At 47.0% G+C, this 17,935-nt stretch overlaps 1 protein-coding gene across 5 annotated transcripts in view; it reads right to left on the minus strand.

Annotated features, from left to right (window-relative positions):
* Window positions 1-17,935, minus strand: part of HIPK2 (homeodomain interacting protein kinase 2) — a 132,575-nt gene that overhangs the window by 21,769 nt on the left and 92,871 nt on the right. For 3 of the 5 annotated variants that reach the window (XM_084536236.1, XM_084536237.1, XM_084536238.1), the window contains exons 7-12: window positions 14,410-14,572; window positions 11,603-11,729; window positions 9,679-9,800; window positions 5,361-5,503; window positions 4,180-4,362; window positions 1,131-1,412 (exon numbers count right to left, since the gene is read on the minus strand). In XM_084536236.1, coding sequence (XP_084392362.1) covers window positions 1,131-1,412; window positions 4,180-4,362; window positions 5,361-5,503; window positions 9,679-9,800; window positions 11,603-11,729; window positions 14,410-14,572 — 1,020 coding nt within the window. Of the gene's footprint in view, window positions 1-1,130; window positions 1,413-4,179; window positions 4,363-5,360; window positions 5,504-9,678; window positions 9,801-11,602; window positions 11,823-14,409; window positions 14,573-17,935 lie in introns of all 5 variants that reach the window. The other 2 variants (XM_084536234.1, XM_084536235.1) reach the window with 1 other exon arrangement.

Below are 17,935 nucleotides of genomic sequence, written 5' to 3' on the forward strand. Positions count from 1 at the left end.
TGAACAGCTCTACTTTACAGATCTTTAGCTCCTTGAGGCCAAATGCATCTCATCTGTTCTGTTCGTATTTGCAGCGTTCCACTTTTCACCGCAGCACAGAGATGCAGAGATAAAGATAACACCAATGATTAAAGTAAAATCTGCCATGGAGCATGTCCTAAATAAGAAATAATAAGTCTCTCCTGACAGTACTGGAAGGATAAGGTTAAAAAATTCCTAGCTCAGTTACCCGCATAAAGATGGTATAATTATTCAGCTGTTTGCACAGCTACTTCTCTGCAACTTAGAAAACTGAGTGATATTTTGTGACTGGCATCAGATGGGAAACCTAGAGTGCCTGCATGTGATGAAAGGTGCTGAAAAGACAGTCCTGGAAAATGAAGTCCTGTCTCATGCACAGTAGATGATCAGCAGTGGCAGCTGTCCTGTGCCGCACTGCTTACTTGGGAGAGCTAATTCTCTGAGGAGCAAACTCCTCACCACAGCCTTTATAGCCTCTATGCCTCTCTGCAGAGTCAGTCAAAAAGCCATCAGTTTCTGCCACTTAGATGACAATGGTTCTGGGATGTTTTGAAAGCACAACCAGAGCTGAGCAACCCTCATGCAAATGTGTTTACTCTTATTGAGTGTTTATACCACAAAGTTAAATGTTTTCAGGACCTTTTTATAGAAAATACCATGTATTAAAGGTGTTATTTAATGCTCTTTACAGATGCTTGGATCACTTAGAAAGAGAAAAGGCCATTTTAAACTACCTTCCTTTCAAGCTCTTCTTATTGTCTTTGCTTTAAATAGCTATCTGACTTAAAGGGGATCATTACCACAGAACTTCTAAAACAGCCTTTGAATAGTGCTGTGAAATAGAAAAAACTATTATTTGCTCTTAGAGATGAGAAACCATGGCACAGGGAGACTGTGACAGCTCTCCAGGATCACACAGCAAATGTATAGTGTGGTAGGGAACATAACCAGGTCTGCAGGCTCCCCAGCTAGTATGTTGCCCTCCTCATTCTCTTTCCCCCCAAATGAGAAACCTGGGTGCTAGGATCCAACCGTATCTCCTGGGACCCTACAGCTCTTCTCTGTCTCTTTTTCTCATCAACAGAGAGAAGAGCAGAGCTGCTGCTCACCTGGTGGGTGCATGCTTCTGCTCCTCCTCTTCGTCAGTGTCGCTGCTGATAGTGATGACACTCACTGCGGGGCTAGGGGTGTCGGGAATGATTATCGTCTGCCGCTGCCGCTCCCGCGTGGTGCTGGTGGCTACGTCGCCCCAGCCACAGGTGACGGAGGTGCTGCAGGCAGGGCTGTTGTGCACCATGGCACAGCGAGGCGGCGTGTTTTCCTTCACTCGTTTCGACCGCTGAGGCGAGCTGATGGACTGAGAGGATGAAACTTCGTAGGTGGATGCGTTTCTGGAAACAGGAAAGGCCGTTAGTTGGTTAAATCTCAGCTTCCTCGGTTGCCTGTTGCCACAGCTTTTGGTTCCTGGCCTCTCATTCTCTCACACTGATTTATGGAGTCTGGGAAAACTGCAAAATTGGCATGGTTGCCTCTTCAAATGTCAGAGTGCCTCACATGACTTATTCTTATAATTGGCTGAAAAGTACCTTCTTTTAGTAAAAAACTCAATTTTGTGTTCCCCATAAATTTCCAAATGAGAAATGCTGCCTCCCAGGAGTCCCTGGCTACAGCTTGTGCTGGGAAGTAGAGGCTGCTCACACAGCCCAGACATACAAAACACAGGCGGGCACAGAGTGCCTGCCACAGCAGGAAAAAGTGCACAAACGATAGATAATTCCTTTCTCCTGTACCTGATGAACTGCAAGGATGCGTTGTGACCAGGTCTTTGTTTCTGGCCAGAAAAAGCTAGAAGTAAAATTAGAATTTATTGTGGAAAACAACAGTCATTTATCAGGAAAACTGATTTTCTTAGCTGAAAATTTAATTTTCCATTTAAGATTTTTTTTTTCAATGAACGTTTCCTGCCCAGTGCTTCATCCTCTAAAGTAGTGGAGTCCCATGGATTAGAGTACCCAGATGGGAAGGCAGACACTCAGTTTCATTTCATTCCCATGTGAGGCAGCAGATACGGCACATATAAATCAGAAAAAAAAAAAAAAAAAAAAAAAAAAAAACACAATCTTTCTGTTAACACAGTGAAAAAAGAACCCAAGCCCTGTTTTTTTCCCATTCATCCTATTTCAGTTTCCCTGCCTGAAAGTTGTAAAGGACCCACCTGGGTAAGAGATCTAAGCACTGAATCTGTCCACCAAACAGTGCAGCACAGGTTTGCAGATGTATTTACCAAAGCCCATTGACTAAAGCTCATTTCATCAATTTCCCACATTTTCTTTCTTTTTTTCTTTTTTTTTTTTTTTTTTTTCAAAAAAAGCCACTTGCATTTATTCTGCTCATTGCAAAACATTTGCAGATTCAAAAAAAAAAAAAAAAGGAGAAAAACAAAACCAAAAAAACAAAGTTCTTGTTTTGTTCTACAGTCAGGTTGGGGTTGCGTTTCCAGTGTGGCCTGAAAGCTAACAAAAGGAATAGGTAGCATCTATCACAAGGAAGTCATTATGGACATATCGCACTACACCAACTTACACAGGGTCTTTTGCATAACAAATGACTGCACAGGAGCATTTGCGGTGCCTTCTGAATACCAATGAGCAGCCAGGAGGAGCACGTTCCTCGTTTGGCTACAAAAGCTCCACAATTAATGGAAACGTACAGCCCTAGAAATCCACTGCTCCGTCAGTGTCCAACTCCTCCTGGACACAGGCACCCTGCCCCGGCAGAGGGGAGGAAGAGGGGAGGCCCCACACGGGCACGTTTGTTGCGACAGGCACGTTATTTTGCTGGCTTGCTGGGGCCGTAGCTGCCTCTGCTCTACATTACGAATGGACTAAGACAGCTGGAGCCCACCCAAAGTAAATGCAACATTAGAGAGCAGATAAATGAGAAGGATTTAAACAGTGGCCTCTTAACTAGAGTCAAATTGGTTGTGAACTCCAAGCTCCGCTGGCCCCAGTCCAGTCACCCAGGAAAACCACAAGCTCCTGTTTTTGCCACTGCATGACTGGTGACCCATTTTGGTTCTCTCCCCTGCACTGTTTCTTTCTTGCTTTTTTTTTGAAAACAGGAATGTAGCTCAGCGGAGGTGCTAGTTTCACAGCCCAGAAGACTTTCCCCTGAACAGTTGCACGTAACTCTTAAACGGCCTTGTCCTCTAAGCAAGGCCACATGGCTGTGACAGGCAGTGCAGTCACCCCACCATTTTGGTTGTCCCACATAACATAACATGAACGAACACCCACTCTCCTTGCAGAGCCAAATGCTCCTACCTCCAGTTGATAGACTGCCCCTGCATGAGATGCCCTTATAAAATGATCTCTGTTTTATCACAGAATCATCTAGGTTGGAAGAGACCTCCAAGATCACCGAGTCCAACCTCTGACCTAACACTAACAAGTCCTCCACTAAACCATATCACTGAGCTCTACATCTAAACGTCCTTTAAACACCTCCAGGGATGGTAACTCCACCACTTCCCTGGGCAGCCCATTCCAGTGTCTAACAACCCTTTTAGTAAAGAAGTTCTTCCTAATATCCAACCTAAACCTCCCCTGGTGCAACTTTAGCCCATTTCCCCTCGTCCTGTCACCAGGCACATGGGAGAACAGACCAACCCCCACCTCACTACAGCCTCCTGTAAGGTACCTGTAGGGAGCAATAAGGCTGCCCCTGAGCCTCCTCTTCTCTCTTATGTTGCCATGATCAGAAAATGGCCAGTGTGGGTGCCCACTGCTGCAATGTGCTGTTGTTGATAGGGACCAGCTAAGGAGCTAGAGAGCTTGAAGGCAGCCTACAGCCACCCCAGTCCTCTGCTCAATAGGGCATCAAACTCAGAAGACAGATAACAATCCAATTGTTATTGAAAGGCTCAGTCTTACATGCAGACATCAGGGACGTGTTCCTGCCCCCATGGACCTGTCGTCACAAAAGTAACCTGTGGGCAGTGGAACCAGCTGTATTTTACCCCACAGGCATCGGTACACACCACCCCTGTCAGCACGCCTGCCTTTCGGGGCTGTAACCAGCACCAGGCGGGTAGGACCTCCCTCCTGCTGCCCACTGAGGACCATCCTTCCTCCTGCTGCCCACCCGGGGCTCACTCACCGTGGCGCCGACTGGTGCTGCTTACTCTTCCTGGCGGAGGTGGCGGCGGCGGCGGGCGGCTGGCGCATGACGTGAGCGACACCCACGTTGACGGGCTGGGCTGCGGGGAGAGTCACATGGCTAGCTAACAGCGCGGGCTGCTGCATGATGGGGTTATAGTGGCTGCCGTGAGCGTGGGTGTTTCTGCAAAGGGGGGAGACAGGGACACGTTTAAAATGCGACCGGCGGCTCTTCGGCAGGCTCTCTCGCAGGCTCCCACCGCCTTCACCGAGGCCCCGCCTCGGGGCTCTTCAGTCTTTGTCAGCTCCTTTCTGGGTTTTGCCCAGAAAGGAGCGTTTCCCCCCAGGGAAGCGCCATGGCACAGCGCTGGGCTGCAAGGATGGAGGACAGAGAAGCTGCCCGCAGCTGTGACTGGGGAGGTCACAATTTATTGTGTGGTTGTGGGGTGCTGGGGACACAGGCTGAAGCCCCCAAACCTCCCTCTCCTGCTCCACAGCCTCACAAGGCCAAGGCCAGTGGTGTTCTCCAGCACTGATGACTGCTGCACAGTGCCCTGAGGAATATTCCATGAGGAATAGGAGGAGGCTGGAGAGGATGGCAGGGCTGGGAGCAGGCTGGGAGAAAATTTCACAGAATCATAGAATTGAAGGAGCTGCCAAAGCAGGTTCCTTAGAGCAGGCTGCCCAGGTAGGCATACAGACGGGCCTTGAATATCTCCAGAGAAAGAGACCCCACAACCTCCCTGGGCAGCCTGTTCCAGTGCTCTGTCACCCTCACTGTGAAGAAGTTCTTTCGCACGCTGCTGCGGAACTTCCTGTCATCCATGTTGTGGCCATTGCCCCTTGTCCTGTCCCCACAAACCACCAAAAAGAGGTTGGCCAAATCCCTCTGCCTCCCACACCTCAGGTATTTATACACATTGATGAGACCAAATTGAGACGAGATTTAGTCCTACAATGATGCACTCTTGGTGTCCACATGGGATACCTGAGAGCGCTCCATGACAGCAAATAAGCTGCTGAATCTCCACTGTCAGAGACAACCCTCACACCCTCCATACCAGCTCTTGAACACAGCCTCTACCAGAAGCTGACCCACTCCGGAGGCCACCACTCACACACTCACACACGCTGCCTGTCTCACGGGCACCTACGCACGTCCTCCACGTGCCTCCAGTTTACCTCCAGTCTGCCAGCGGCTGGGTGCCTGCCATGGACTCCGGGATGACGGTCGCGTGCTGGACAGAAGTGTGGGTGGCCACCCCGGTCAGCTGCTGCCAGGCGGGGGGGAGCAGGATCTGCTGCGTGCCGCTGGGCCATGCTTGCTGTCGGCCAGAGGAAAAAGTATTTCTTAGCAAAATTCGCCATACGCTGCACGTAAGTGATTATCCATACCCAGCTGAGGCTCCTCACAATAATAATGATCGTAACACCTAGCTCTTAGTGCTTTTCAGTCATAGATCAAGAATAGTTTTAGGAAACATGACAAAACAGTGAAGTTATCAATAGAGAGAGCACAAGAGAGAGAAAATTTCCCTGCCTTCCAAGCAGCAGCTGTGTTTCAGGGTAAACTAGGAATGGGAGGGACTGAAACTGCATTTCAACCCAAACATCCAACGCATTAGCACCTTTTAATTTTGACGTTTCGGATCAGCTGGGCACTACAGTCTCATCAAGTGCCACTTTCCCCCCCTGTGCCAGCCAATTTTTCTTTCCACCTCAACAGACCCTAAAGGACTTCGGGAACTTAACGCAGCTTAAAACAAGAAAGAACTTTTCAGGGATCAGAGAACAAGGGGTTGCAAGGCTTCTGCAAGGAGGAAAAGAAGAGGAATTTGGGAGCACTGAAAGGGGGGACATATCAGCCACCAAGCATTCCACAGAAGGGACATCTTCCTGCATGGGCTAAGGCGCCCAGTAGCCTTAGGTCCAGCTGACCAGGACCCCTGGCTGAAGGAGAATGCAGCTGCGCATGGCTACACATCACGTGCCTGTCCTCTCCGTGCACTCTCTGGCTTTTTCTCAGCAGCTGCCCTGCTTGCAGGGTGGAGATCTCTGCCCTGCGAGGTGAGCCATCGCTCTGCTATGCCATCATCCCTCTTGTCATCCCGCTCCAGTGACTCCACACGCGAGTCAAGCTGTTTTTTGGCTCGGTCACATTCCAGTTCCTTCAGAGCGAAACTTTCTTTGCTGTGTGCTGCCAGGGCTGGGGAACACAGGGGCACTGGCTACAACCCTCCTTAGGCCCATGTTGTATAACCTCCCGAGGAGGCCAAATTTTAATGAGGGGAGTCTTTGTCCAGGCATGCATGCATTAGTCCTCATCTCCATCCGCACAAGAATCCTGTAATTTATCCTTCTAATCCCCCTCTGCCATCCTCTGTAAAAAAATTGAACTTTTCCCAGTTCTGCTCCAAACTTTGACCATCTTGTAAACGATCCATGTTGCTAAGTTAGAAAAAAGGCTGCTGTGATGAGGCTTCTCTGCAACATCTAAAAAGAAAGGACTGTCACAGGGCTCCTGACAGCTCTGCATCGCAGACACTACAGCCACAGACTGACAGCCTGGTGCTGGTCAGAGCAAGTAGGAGGAAATGGCAGAGAGGCAAAAGATCAGGGAGGAAAAAAAAGCTTTTTTTTTTTTTTTTAATCCTGCTTTGATTTAAAAGTAGAGATTCAGCTACTGTTGTGCTCAGTCCCAAGGGACCACCTGGATTTACCTGCAGAGAAAAGTGCTTCCTCCCTTTTCAGCAAGAGAACTGAACATATCCTAACTCCTTCCCCTCTTGCAGAGCACAGATTTAGATTCAGTGCCAGGGTCCAGGCACAAATTCCTCACTTATTAGGTAAGGACCACTGAATCATTTAATCTGAAGGTAAGACTTGTCTAGGCTGATCCACCAGCGCAGCGCGCGGTGCTTACACACAGGAGGCTTGTGCCTGCAGCCTCAATCTGCTCCCAGTTACTGCATTATTGTGAAATTGTGCCGCTATGGCCGAGTGCAGCGCTGGCCCCTGCTCTCCGGAGGTGGTACGGCCCCTGGTGCGACTGAGCTCCCGCTCCTGGTGTAAACAAGAACAACTAATGGAATAAACGTGTTTGTTCTGAAAGCTGGTGGCAGGACCTCCATGGGAAGAAGCATCGCTCGGAAGGAGTTAAAACGCGAGAAACTCAAGAATTCAGGGCAGTGTTCAAGGACAGGGGACAGTTCTGGGTCACGTCATGGAAGCCTGCCAAAAAATTGTATGGCTTTGTCCCTTTTGAGATCTGAAGCTGCAGAGAGGTACTAGGAAAGACAGGATCAGTCCTCTTTCACTCATCTTTGTGCATACAGCATTTGGACAAACTTGCTTGGGAGGCTGGAAACAAACCCAGAGAAGTAACAAGTTACTTTCACCACCGGCTCAGCACCTCGCAGGCTGCTTGCTTTGTCTAACTCCACATCACAGGCTGCACACATGCAGCTGCCAGAGACAGTGCTCGACATCCATCACCGCCTCTGCCATGGGTCCATCCAGCTGCTGGAACCCTTTCCCCTGCCCTGCCTCCAGGAGTGCCAGCCTCACACAAAACACACAGGGAGCGCTGGATGCCAGCTGCACTGGGATGCAGTAAAGCTTTGCCAGTATCTTCCTGATGTGGGCGAGCAGAGCAACCCACGTCGGGTGGGCAGCAGAGGAGGGCCTGATGGCACCGCACAGTGCTGGGGCGTGAGGAGTGGGTGGAAGGACAGAAGTGGGCTCTGGAGGCAGCAGGCTCTTTGCTGGGGACTGTCCCTCTCGTAGTTGGAGCAAATGCACAGGTCGGGCTGAACAGCGTTAGATAAGCAGCTGTGCATGAGAGGGATAGCTCTCAGCTGAGAGAGAGAAGCACAGCCATCCAGAGATCAGATGTGACTACAATGCATTACAGAGGAGCATTACAATTTCCATTCAGGAAACTGGAATTGGGTACAGATTTGTTTATCGGCCCAGCTGCTCAGCCCAAACCGAGCGAGGCCTGCGGACACCAGATGCCACCAGCATCAATCAGAGTGCCTTGCCATCAGAGCAGAAGCTAGTGTTTCTCATCACTTGAGACAGACAGATATATCAACAGACAGACTGCCTCTCTTCTAGTAAATGAAAAATAAAATCTATGTGAGCGAGGAGCATTTCTCAGAAACAGCTTAAATTCCATTGTCTAAGTGACAGTGCATAAAATGTCAATATAAAGTACCAGAGGGCAGCCCGAGAAACCACAGTTCCTGTAACTGGGGCAGGGCAGTGATCCGTAGCAAAACTTCTCCTGAGCACTCACTCCCAGACTGAGCAGTGACCCAAACAAGGCCACCTTGAGGAGAAAAAGGAACTGCAGGGCACAAGATCTTTCAGGATCCTGCTGTCTTCACCATGATTTAGATCTGACCCTCCTCTCTATGACTACGCTGCAGAGCACACCAATGCCACAACAACCCCAGACTCTTGCAGCCCTCAGGACAACTGCCTCTTAGGCCTTCCTTTCCCACCAAACAAGAGATGGTCCATGTAGGCTGTTACGACAGGCTTCAACTGAGGTAGATTCGATGTTTCAGCAGCCTTATGTCAAACAGACAGCCCTCTGACAAAGACTCTTTCCTTGGGAGCAGGCAGGGCATGTTAGCTAATGGAAATCATGGAGGCTGCAAGCTGGGTTCTGATGTGCCTTCGCTCAGTAAGTGCAGTTAGCAGCTGGTGAAGAATCACAATTGCACCAAGTCTTATCCTGGCAATCCAGCACACGGACATAAACCTTGAAATCCGCCGGTACCTGACTGCATATGAACGAACGTGCTCGTATTGATGGCAGCATGGGAGATCAACTAATCCTAATCAACTAAACGCATTTTTGATTTGTAGGTCATCTTTTCCAGGCCCCACAACTTAATGCTAAATACAAGTTGTTTTGATTTGTTTGTTTGTTTTTCTCCCAGAAACATGTCTGATATTGGCAGACCTACCATGGCACCAACTGAAAACCAGTAAGTGCAGATGCACAAGAAGTGATAAACTACTCTTTTTTGAGGAGCTTGGGTTTCTTTTGAGAAAGTGTATGTGAACAGTGATACCTATTCTCATTTGGGTGTCTTCCTGGGAAGAACCATGCTTTTTCTGTGAGGGCAGTTTGGAGAATTGTGCCAACAGGTGCTGATGACAAGGTGAGCTCGTTGGTTGTTAGGCCCTTGCCTCTGCAGACTACATCTCTCTCATAACTTTAAAAATAAAAGTACATTTCATAAAAGGCTGCATAATTGAAGCATGGGAGGTTTTTCAGTGGCATACAATTCACCAGCACAACTTCTGGCCACAAACTGCCACTGAGACCACAAGCTGGGGATGAATGAGGGTTCCTACTGATTCTTCCTCAGCAGAGGCCTGACATGGTTTTCTCTGCCCTCAGAAAAAACTACTCTCCTCAGCTTCCAAGAGCTGAATAACACAGAAGATACCCGTTCTGCTTGGTGTCTTCAGAGCTCATTACCTGTGCGAGAAGTCCTGGCTGGATCTGCAGAGGCTGGGCCCCAGGAGCCTGAGTGACAATGGGAACGGCGTTCTCCATCCGAACGGAATACCCAGCATGCTTCGAAGGGGAGGCTTGTAACCCTGTTGCATGGGCACAGAAAGTACATCATTAGCCATCAACAGCATTGCTAGGAGTGGGAGTCTGGTTTTCAGAGGTGCCTAAAGGCACCCAATGATATCCATTTAAATCACAGTGTTTAGTCCCTCTGAAATATTGGTATTCTAGGAGTCCCACATATTCCACCCCAGTCCAAATATACCCATCAGATGCTAATAAACATGGTACATGCATGAAGGTACAGAAAAGATGTTTTCAAAGATGTTAAGGGATTAATGTATTTCATATTTTTAGGTTATCTCAAATCCAGGGGAAAAAATTCAATGCCATGTGTACAAGGAGAAAAGGAAGAGAGGGGAGGGAGTGGTTTCTCTTAGATGACTTTTCTCTGGTTTGACAACAGAAAATGGTCATTGCCAGCCAAAAAACGTTGCTATGTGAGAATGTTCTCTTGTGACCAAAGAGGGACAGTGGGATGGGCATCCAGAACTGTGCACTAACTCAGTCTTGTCTTGGATGAGTGGTTTTCCCTTGCATGGCTTCCCAGGAGTTATATTGAGAAGACTCTTATTTGGCTGTGTTTGACCTAGTGCACCTCAACCTCCAACCATTGCTGGCCTCGCTGTGCATTAGCCTAACTGAGCTGGGGAAAGCTCCCCACTCCACCACCTTAGTGCACAACACAGCCCATGCTACCTTCTCTCTTTTAGAGCTTTCTCAAGACAGCAAGCTGAAGATGTTAGCTTACATGTTCTGGCAATACGTTTCTGAAGTCAAACCCCTGAGATGCATTTTAACTATGTAGAAGAGGTCTAACTAAACTCCCCCAGTTCAAAAGAGCTTTGATAATCTTGCAGAACATTTAACAAGTGCCTAGAGACAGATGTACAGAGAGGCTTGGAAAAATGAATAGCAAAATTTGCACCACCTGAACCAAGGTCTATGTAGACCTTGTAGATTCCTACAGATAGCTGGCTAGTTTTACAAAATTACTGCAGTGTGTAGTCAAGAGAAGGACAAGTGTCTACGACTGGTCATCAACCGACTTGTCTTACGGGCAGGGTCTGCACACTGGGAGTACAGAGGCGTGATATATCAGTTGACACTAGCTAGTGCTCTTAGTGAACATGCTACTACTCCTAAATCAAGGCAGCAACTCATCTCCAGAATTGCTCCTGTACAGTTATTGGAGTCACTGCCTGTGCATGTGTCTAATCCAGGCAGGAACATCAGGTATACAAACCAAGGTTTTCAGTCTGGGAGTGGACAGCAGTACCTTCCACTGGTATACACAGGCAGAGCTGTGTGCAGCAGGGAAGTGTCTGTCATGGGGGCAAGCCCTCATCCCTGCCAGCACCATGCTCCGCACTGCATTAACTTCCTGAGTTGCCCTTTTAACATCTGGGTTAACAAGAAACGATGAAGCAGTTATTTATGCCCTAATGAATTGTTATTGTGGGGGAAACTTTTCAAGTTCGCCAAGGTAAGGCAGAAGATCCTCAAAATTTCTGTTCAGGGCAAAGGATGACAAATATTACAAGTTCTCCCTCACTCCCTACCCCTCCCACTGGAGATACCAGCGCCTGCCCCATTGTTTTAGACCAGCCACCTCCAACCCATGAGGTGAAGGCAACACGTTTACAAAATCCTCTGCTGTTGCAGACATTTCACCCTGTTGACATCCAAGTAGCCTGCAACAACCTCAATGCTCAGTTTTTCTTCCATATGATCTGCACTAAGGAAGCTTGTTTCAAACAAGAGCTAAATAAATGAGCAGTGGGGACAGGGCAGGGGGTGGCCAAGACCTGGTGAAGCTGTTACTTACCTTGGAAGCCTGGTGGGCAGACGATGAGAGCTTGCTGGAAGGGGTCAGGCCGGGCACAGATCTGCGCTGTTCCTGTCTGCAGGGGCATGCTCCGCTGGGCCACCGCAGCCATGGACGCCGCTGAGGGCTGGTAGAGTGCAGATTGGTAATTTAGTATGGAGACTTCGGGGTTGGCTAAGGAAATAGTGGCACTGGAGGAGGTGGGAGCCAGGTTGGTGGTCTAAAGGAATGACGGGAATTAAACAAAAACAAACAAAAAAATGAGGGAGATGGGAAAAAAGCAAAATCCAAAACTAAAATAAGAAAGTAAGATAGTGTAAGATAAAGTAAAAAAAAAATGTAAATAAAAAAAACAGCAAACTGAAAACAAACAAAGGGTGGAGCAGGACACTGAGGAGCACAGAGATGAGGGCAGCAAGGGGGAAAGGAACATGGTTTACCCAAATAATAGCAGCTGTACCATGCCATGGGACCCATGGCTACACAGCGCTGCTGTGGACTGCTCAGAAACAGCGTGTTCTCCAAAGCAGAGCTCTAGCCCCAGCCAGACCCCAACTGGCTCTGGTTTGCAGCACGAAGAAGATGGGTTCAGAAAATGCTACTACCCTCAGATCGTGTTGTTCTCTCATCACACACACAGCTCTACAAGAAGCTCACACTGCTGAGGTAAAAGAAACTTGGCACCTCTGTTCCCTGCAAAGCCTCACCCTAAGAGGTGGATTACAGCCTTTCCTCTGCCTTGTATCTAAGCTGGTACATGCCCCTCAAATTACGTTTGAATCTGGAGGAATCAGAAGTATAACATTAGATAGCAATAATACTCTCAAAGTCCAAATTTTGCTTGGCTTGACTTTAAAACCTCTCAGAGCAGGAACTCCAGCAGGGGATGTTGCACAGTCACAAATATCAGCACAATGTTCTGCAAAACATTTAGAAATCTCATGGTGACTTGTGTATTACTTGGACCGAGTCTGCAGCAGTCGCAGACAAACAACCCCTAAACAGCTTTGCCACTGTTCTATAAAAATATGCCCTTAGCATTCAGGTCTATGCAAATAGGATCTACCACAACAGAGCCCATCTTTCTCCTCCCTGCTACCCCTCCCATCCAAACACAGCAGCACCACTGCTGGCGACGAGTCAGAAAACACTTATCTCGCAGTGAATGTATGAAGAAGACCGAGATGAAGCCTTGATCCCAGCTGTAGGAGGCAGCAGGCCCAGCACTAAGCACTGCCCTGTTTGCCACTGGGCTGGGGAGGGGTACCCATGCTGCACAGCCACAAGAGACACCCTGGTGAAACGTTTCTTCTTCCTCCTCCTTCCTGCTCCGTGCAGAGGCAGAGAAGTGTGATCTGTTCCCCTGTGCAACACGCCCAGCAGCAACCACAACAGCTCCCACACTGCTGATCTGGGGAGTCACAACTGGAAGGAGGCAAAACCCAGGGATCTTGCAGAGACGAGGATCACTGGGGAGCCAAGATGAGTGGTATGTTGAAAAGGATGGTAAAAGGCTTGGAGCTTGTTCAAATCAGAACGCCCTTCCTGGAAACATTTTTACTACTTCTTCCAGGAACACTGGAGATACCAGTTCTGCTCACAAAGCACATCCCTTATGAAAATTCAGATTACCACAGACCTCCCCAGCTCACAACCGGTCTGAACATCAAGTGAGCTGTGAGGAAATGAAAGCAAGTTCTGCATTTCCTACTAGCAACTGTGGTACAAATGGTGTCTCTGCCCTGCAGCTGGGGCCTAGCAGAGCATGTAGCACGAATTTTTGTAGTCAGCATCTCAGAAACAGTCAAGAATGGGAACTAGTGTTTGTAACTAATACTCTTTCACACTGAACCATGACCTATCTGTGCGTGCATCTGCTTAATGAATTGCTCCAAAAGACCTTCTGTGATCACATGCATCGAGAACTGAGTCATGAAGTCTGGCTTTCCGAGTGACACAGGAACACCCTGAACATCCACACAGAATCCTTTAGTTCCTCTGCTTTTGAAATGCCAAGCGCCATTTCCGCAATACCACCTGCAATCTCTAGAGCGAATCTCAAGCAGCCAGTTCCAGAAGGGCTTAAAGGATAGCTGCTATTTCGTCAGCGTCAGTCTCCTAGAGTGCTGTCCCTGGAGAGTTTCCTTTTGCTGTTGTAATACAGCCCCGTGGTAAACAACTGAGCTTGCTAGTCATAGCAAATTTGTCAGCATGGCACTGCCCAACACTGGGGTATATAAAACTAATGCAGGAGTACGAAGTATGATTACAAAGCCAGAGCCCACCAGTGTGGTTTGCAGTGTGTTCCGTAACACGGTGACTGTGTCTGCTGTGGCACCTGGAGTGAAACCAATGAGAAAGAAGAATAAACATTACCCCTAAAATCTTCTTTCCTGTTGAGCTGTTACAGTGCCATGTCTGTTATAGAAGGGTTTAAATTCTTTTTACCTAATGCCAATTTGAAGGAGTGCTGTAAGATCACAAATACTTCTGCCTGATCCACTGCAGTCCTGCCTGCTTGCTGCATTAAGGAACTAATGAGCTTTTCCCCATAGCAACTTCCCAGGTAAGCAGGATTTATCACCCCCAACAACAACGTAAACAACGAGGGCAACGTTTCACAAGCACACGAAAGGTCATGAAATTAATGTTTGCCTAAAGAAAAGAATGAGGAAGAGCTGAGGAAGGACAGTAGAAAAGTATCAGCTTTTTGCATGGGAAATGAGACGCTGCCTTTGTGTTGTGTCTTTTAGGCCCCAATTATGTAAGTGTTTCAAGCACTGGCTGCTACTGACCGATGCTCTTACCTGGTTGTGCACTGTGTTCAGCTGGTTGTTAAAAGTCATGGTCAAGTTGGTGGATGTGCTCGGGGCTACGTGGGTGATGAATGGCGTCTTGCTCTGGTTCACGGTGTCATACATATTCACCCGCCGCTTGCAGATCTCCATGTTCTGGAAGCAGGACTTGACACTGTGCGAGGAGAAGGCAGAAAATCAGCCAACCAGCCAACCAACAAGGAGAGGCAACAGCTCACCACAGCAGCCCTGGGTTAGGTCTCAATGGCAGGCTTAGCACTTTCTAGGCTTGTATGCACTTTGCTGTTTTATGCAGTTCTCTTTACCAGTGAGAGTCAGAACAACCCTGCCTGCACTGAAGAGGGCCAAATGGGTGTCAGGATGAGAGTGGCTGCTCGGGGACTCCTGAGTGCCCCCATGGGACTGAGCATAAGTCACAGAAAGGAAGCAAATCTGTCAGTCTTCAGACATCAGGAGGAAAAAACAAACCAGCTAGTTTGAAAGAGTGAAAGAGACTGAAGCAAGCAAGCGAGACACTGCCTTTATTCTGATCTGCTTGAGGCTGAGAGGAAAAGACAAATAATGCTTCCTGTTCAGGTGTATGCCTAAAGGTAGCCTAAAGTCTTGCAAGGAAGAATTTGACTGTTCTTGGTCACTGGGACCCCTGAAAAATCTTACTTGTTCCTTTTAAAAAGTAGCTCCTGATGGCTCAGTCCAGATGAGCAGAAAAAACCTTGCCCCTGTCTGGCTAAACACTTCTGCAGATGCTTATCTTAAAACACACAAGCTGTCCTCTTGTAGTGAATGGGACGATTCATATGCCAAAAGGTTACGCCAAAACCAGATTCATCAACACCCTAAGGGAATCAGGCTCTGAGGTTATCTTGAACTGAGAATCAGATCTCTAGGGAGAAAGATTACAGCCTCTTTCTTTATACAGACCTCACTTGAAATGTTACTGGTACAGCAACAGAAATTTTGAGAAATATCTTATTTGGTGTCCTCAGTAAAGCAGATGAAATACTCTCTGCATTGCTAGAGCACTCTAGGTGTCTGGTACATGAAACTGTCAATACTTCACTTTTATAATTGCCATACCAAGACACACAGGGGTTTAAGAGATAACAGTACAGTGGTCTTGAGCAAAACTGTATTTTTAATAAAATCTAATTTTTCTAAGGCCTACAAGCCTATGCATGATTTCCACAACTCTTACACAATATTTGTGTTTATTACAAATGTGTCCTCAGAGTCTGAAATACAACTTAAAAAAAATAGAAAGGGATTTATTTCATTTCCACTATTCCGATCAATAAAAATATAAAATACAAGCCGTGAAAATCAGCTGTAGCTGTAAAAATTCGGCCATATGCATAACCTCCTTTGTAATCATCTAAGCTGTTAAAGGCAGGGCAAGTAAAGACAACTTCATGTCACGTACTTCTTAAGGAAAAAAAAAAGTCCCTTCAAAAGGAACAAACTCATACAAACTCATATGATTGCTAGGATTGGTCAGGAAGAAGACCTGGATCTTTTTATCCCTGTCTCATCTCTTACTCACATGATCATCTTTCCTCTCTTACAGGTAATTTCTTGATTACTGTATCTGTTCCATAATCACTTCCAGACAAGGGAGACTCGACACTGTGCATAGCTGCTCATTATCTGCACTCTTTTAAAGAACTATGAAATACCTGTAAGTTGCAGAACATTTAGAGAAGTCAAACACTTTTATCAAAGGAAGGTAGAAGACTATTCGATTGACTTTTCCCAGTCAAGTATGAATGTAACTCCCCCTCCAAAAAGCAGAAAGCACTGAAAAGAGTACATTTTCTGTACATGGCATATTGCATGTTACCAAAAGGTTTTATGTAAAATGGTATAATCTCTGCTAATTAATACTGTATTCTGTGTCTCAAAAAAAAAAAAAAGGTAAAAAAGAAAGGCACAGAGCAAAACAGGACAGAAAGTACCCCCAAAATTAAGAGCCACACAGTCAAATATGTTTGACAGGGAGCTAAACTCGCTTTCCTGCTTGCTTGGAAGTAAGCAGAACAACCCCTTATGGGATGCTCAAACTTACAGCCTCTCTGAAGCGTGCCACAACAGTGATTCCTTCCAGAAGCTACATCTTCCATATATTTTCACTTTCTTTGCTGCCTGATTTACTTTCAAGAGAGATTACAAGTCCCTGCACCTCTCGAGGCTTTGAAGTTTCTATTCTCAAAACCACAGGCAATCACAGACAAAATTTCCATCACCCTGCCACGCTGGTTACAGCTTATTGCTCCCTTTACCAATCACCATTTCCAGCATGGAGGGGCTATGTGGGGTTATGCACCCGGCTGGCACATTTCATATTCAGAGACCCGATGCTGAATTTTTTATTCAGATAAAATTCTTACTGATATTGGTCCCAATGACATTTTCAGCATTTCTGGGGCTTTGCCCGAGCAGCCATGAGTGAGAACCTCAAAACTGAAGACCTGCCTGTGGTGTTAGCAGAAAGATTTCTAAGGGCAACGTATTATGCCACAAATCTCTCCTTCTTACACAGTCAGCTCTTGCAAATGAGAAGACTTTTGTATATGATATTAATGCTGCTAGAAAAGACTGTCATTTTTAATGTTTTTATATGAAATTCACTTTTTCTCTGTTTAGCACAACAAACCTCCTGCCTTGTTTTCATTACCTTTATCACTTCGTATCTATTTATAGATAATAACACTCAGAGATGTCTAAGCAGGGTAAAACTGGGTCTACGCAGATCATGAACCCACTACCTTCTGGTACACAGCTGCTCTTATCTCGTGATAAATGCAAGAAAAAAGCAGCTACCTCTCTTCACAGAGAGAAAAATACCTTAAATGAGCTTGAAGTACTGCAGGTACGTAAGAGCAGAGATATGGGCAGGAGAGCTGATGCACTGTAACTTTTTGCTCCGCAGTGTGCACACAAACATCTTCTAAAGTATTTAAGCAGCCCTCATTACTCTTGTACCCAAGCTCTTCATGGCCTTTAAGCACCCATGCACCTAGCACCTAGTGAAGCATGGTGCTGTGCTGGTAACGGAAGGGACAGCCTCTAAAACCACTTTGAACTGCAAGGAGCTGTAAGAGCAGGATGTTCAAAGGTAGGTGTTTTGAGTGCTTTGGAAAACTCCCACTATGTGCTTGTGTTTTGCACCTCGAAAATCTGGCCCTATGTGAATTTCTCAGGGGATGAGTGTGATGTGCTGGGTGCAGGTTTCCAGCATTTTAGGCTGCTACACTTCCTGACACAGCATTAGGAGAAGGAACAGTAAGGCTCGAAGGCATGATGCTTCTTCACATCTCCATCAGGGAGTGAAGTCCACCTCCATCACACAAATGCTGCAGCTGAGGTCAGAGCAGTGTGTTTAAAGTTTCACAGGTAGGCAACAACAAATCCAAAACCTGAACTTTTTTTTCCTGCTGTCTGTTCCCATAAACCAGACTGCTGCAGAAAAAGCTCTTCCCTTAAATGGCAAACAGCCCCAGATTGACCCCTGCGAGATGGG

Source organism: Aythya ferina, assembly GCF_964211825.1.
Source record: "Aythya ferina genome assembly, chromosome: 1".
Taxonomy (NCBI): Eukaryota; Metazoa; Chordata; class Aves; order Anseriformes; family Anatidae; genus Aythya; species Aythya ferina.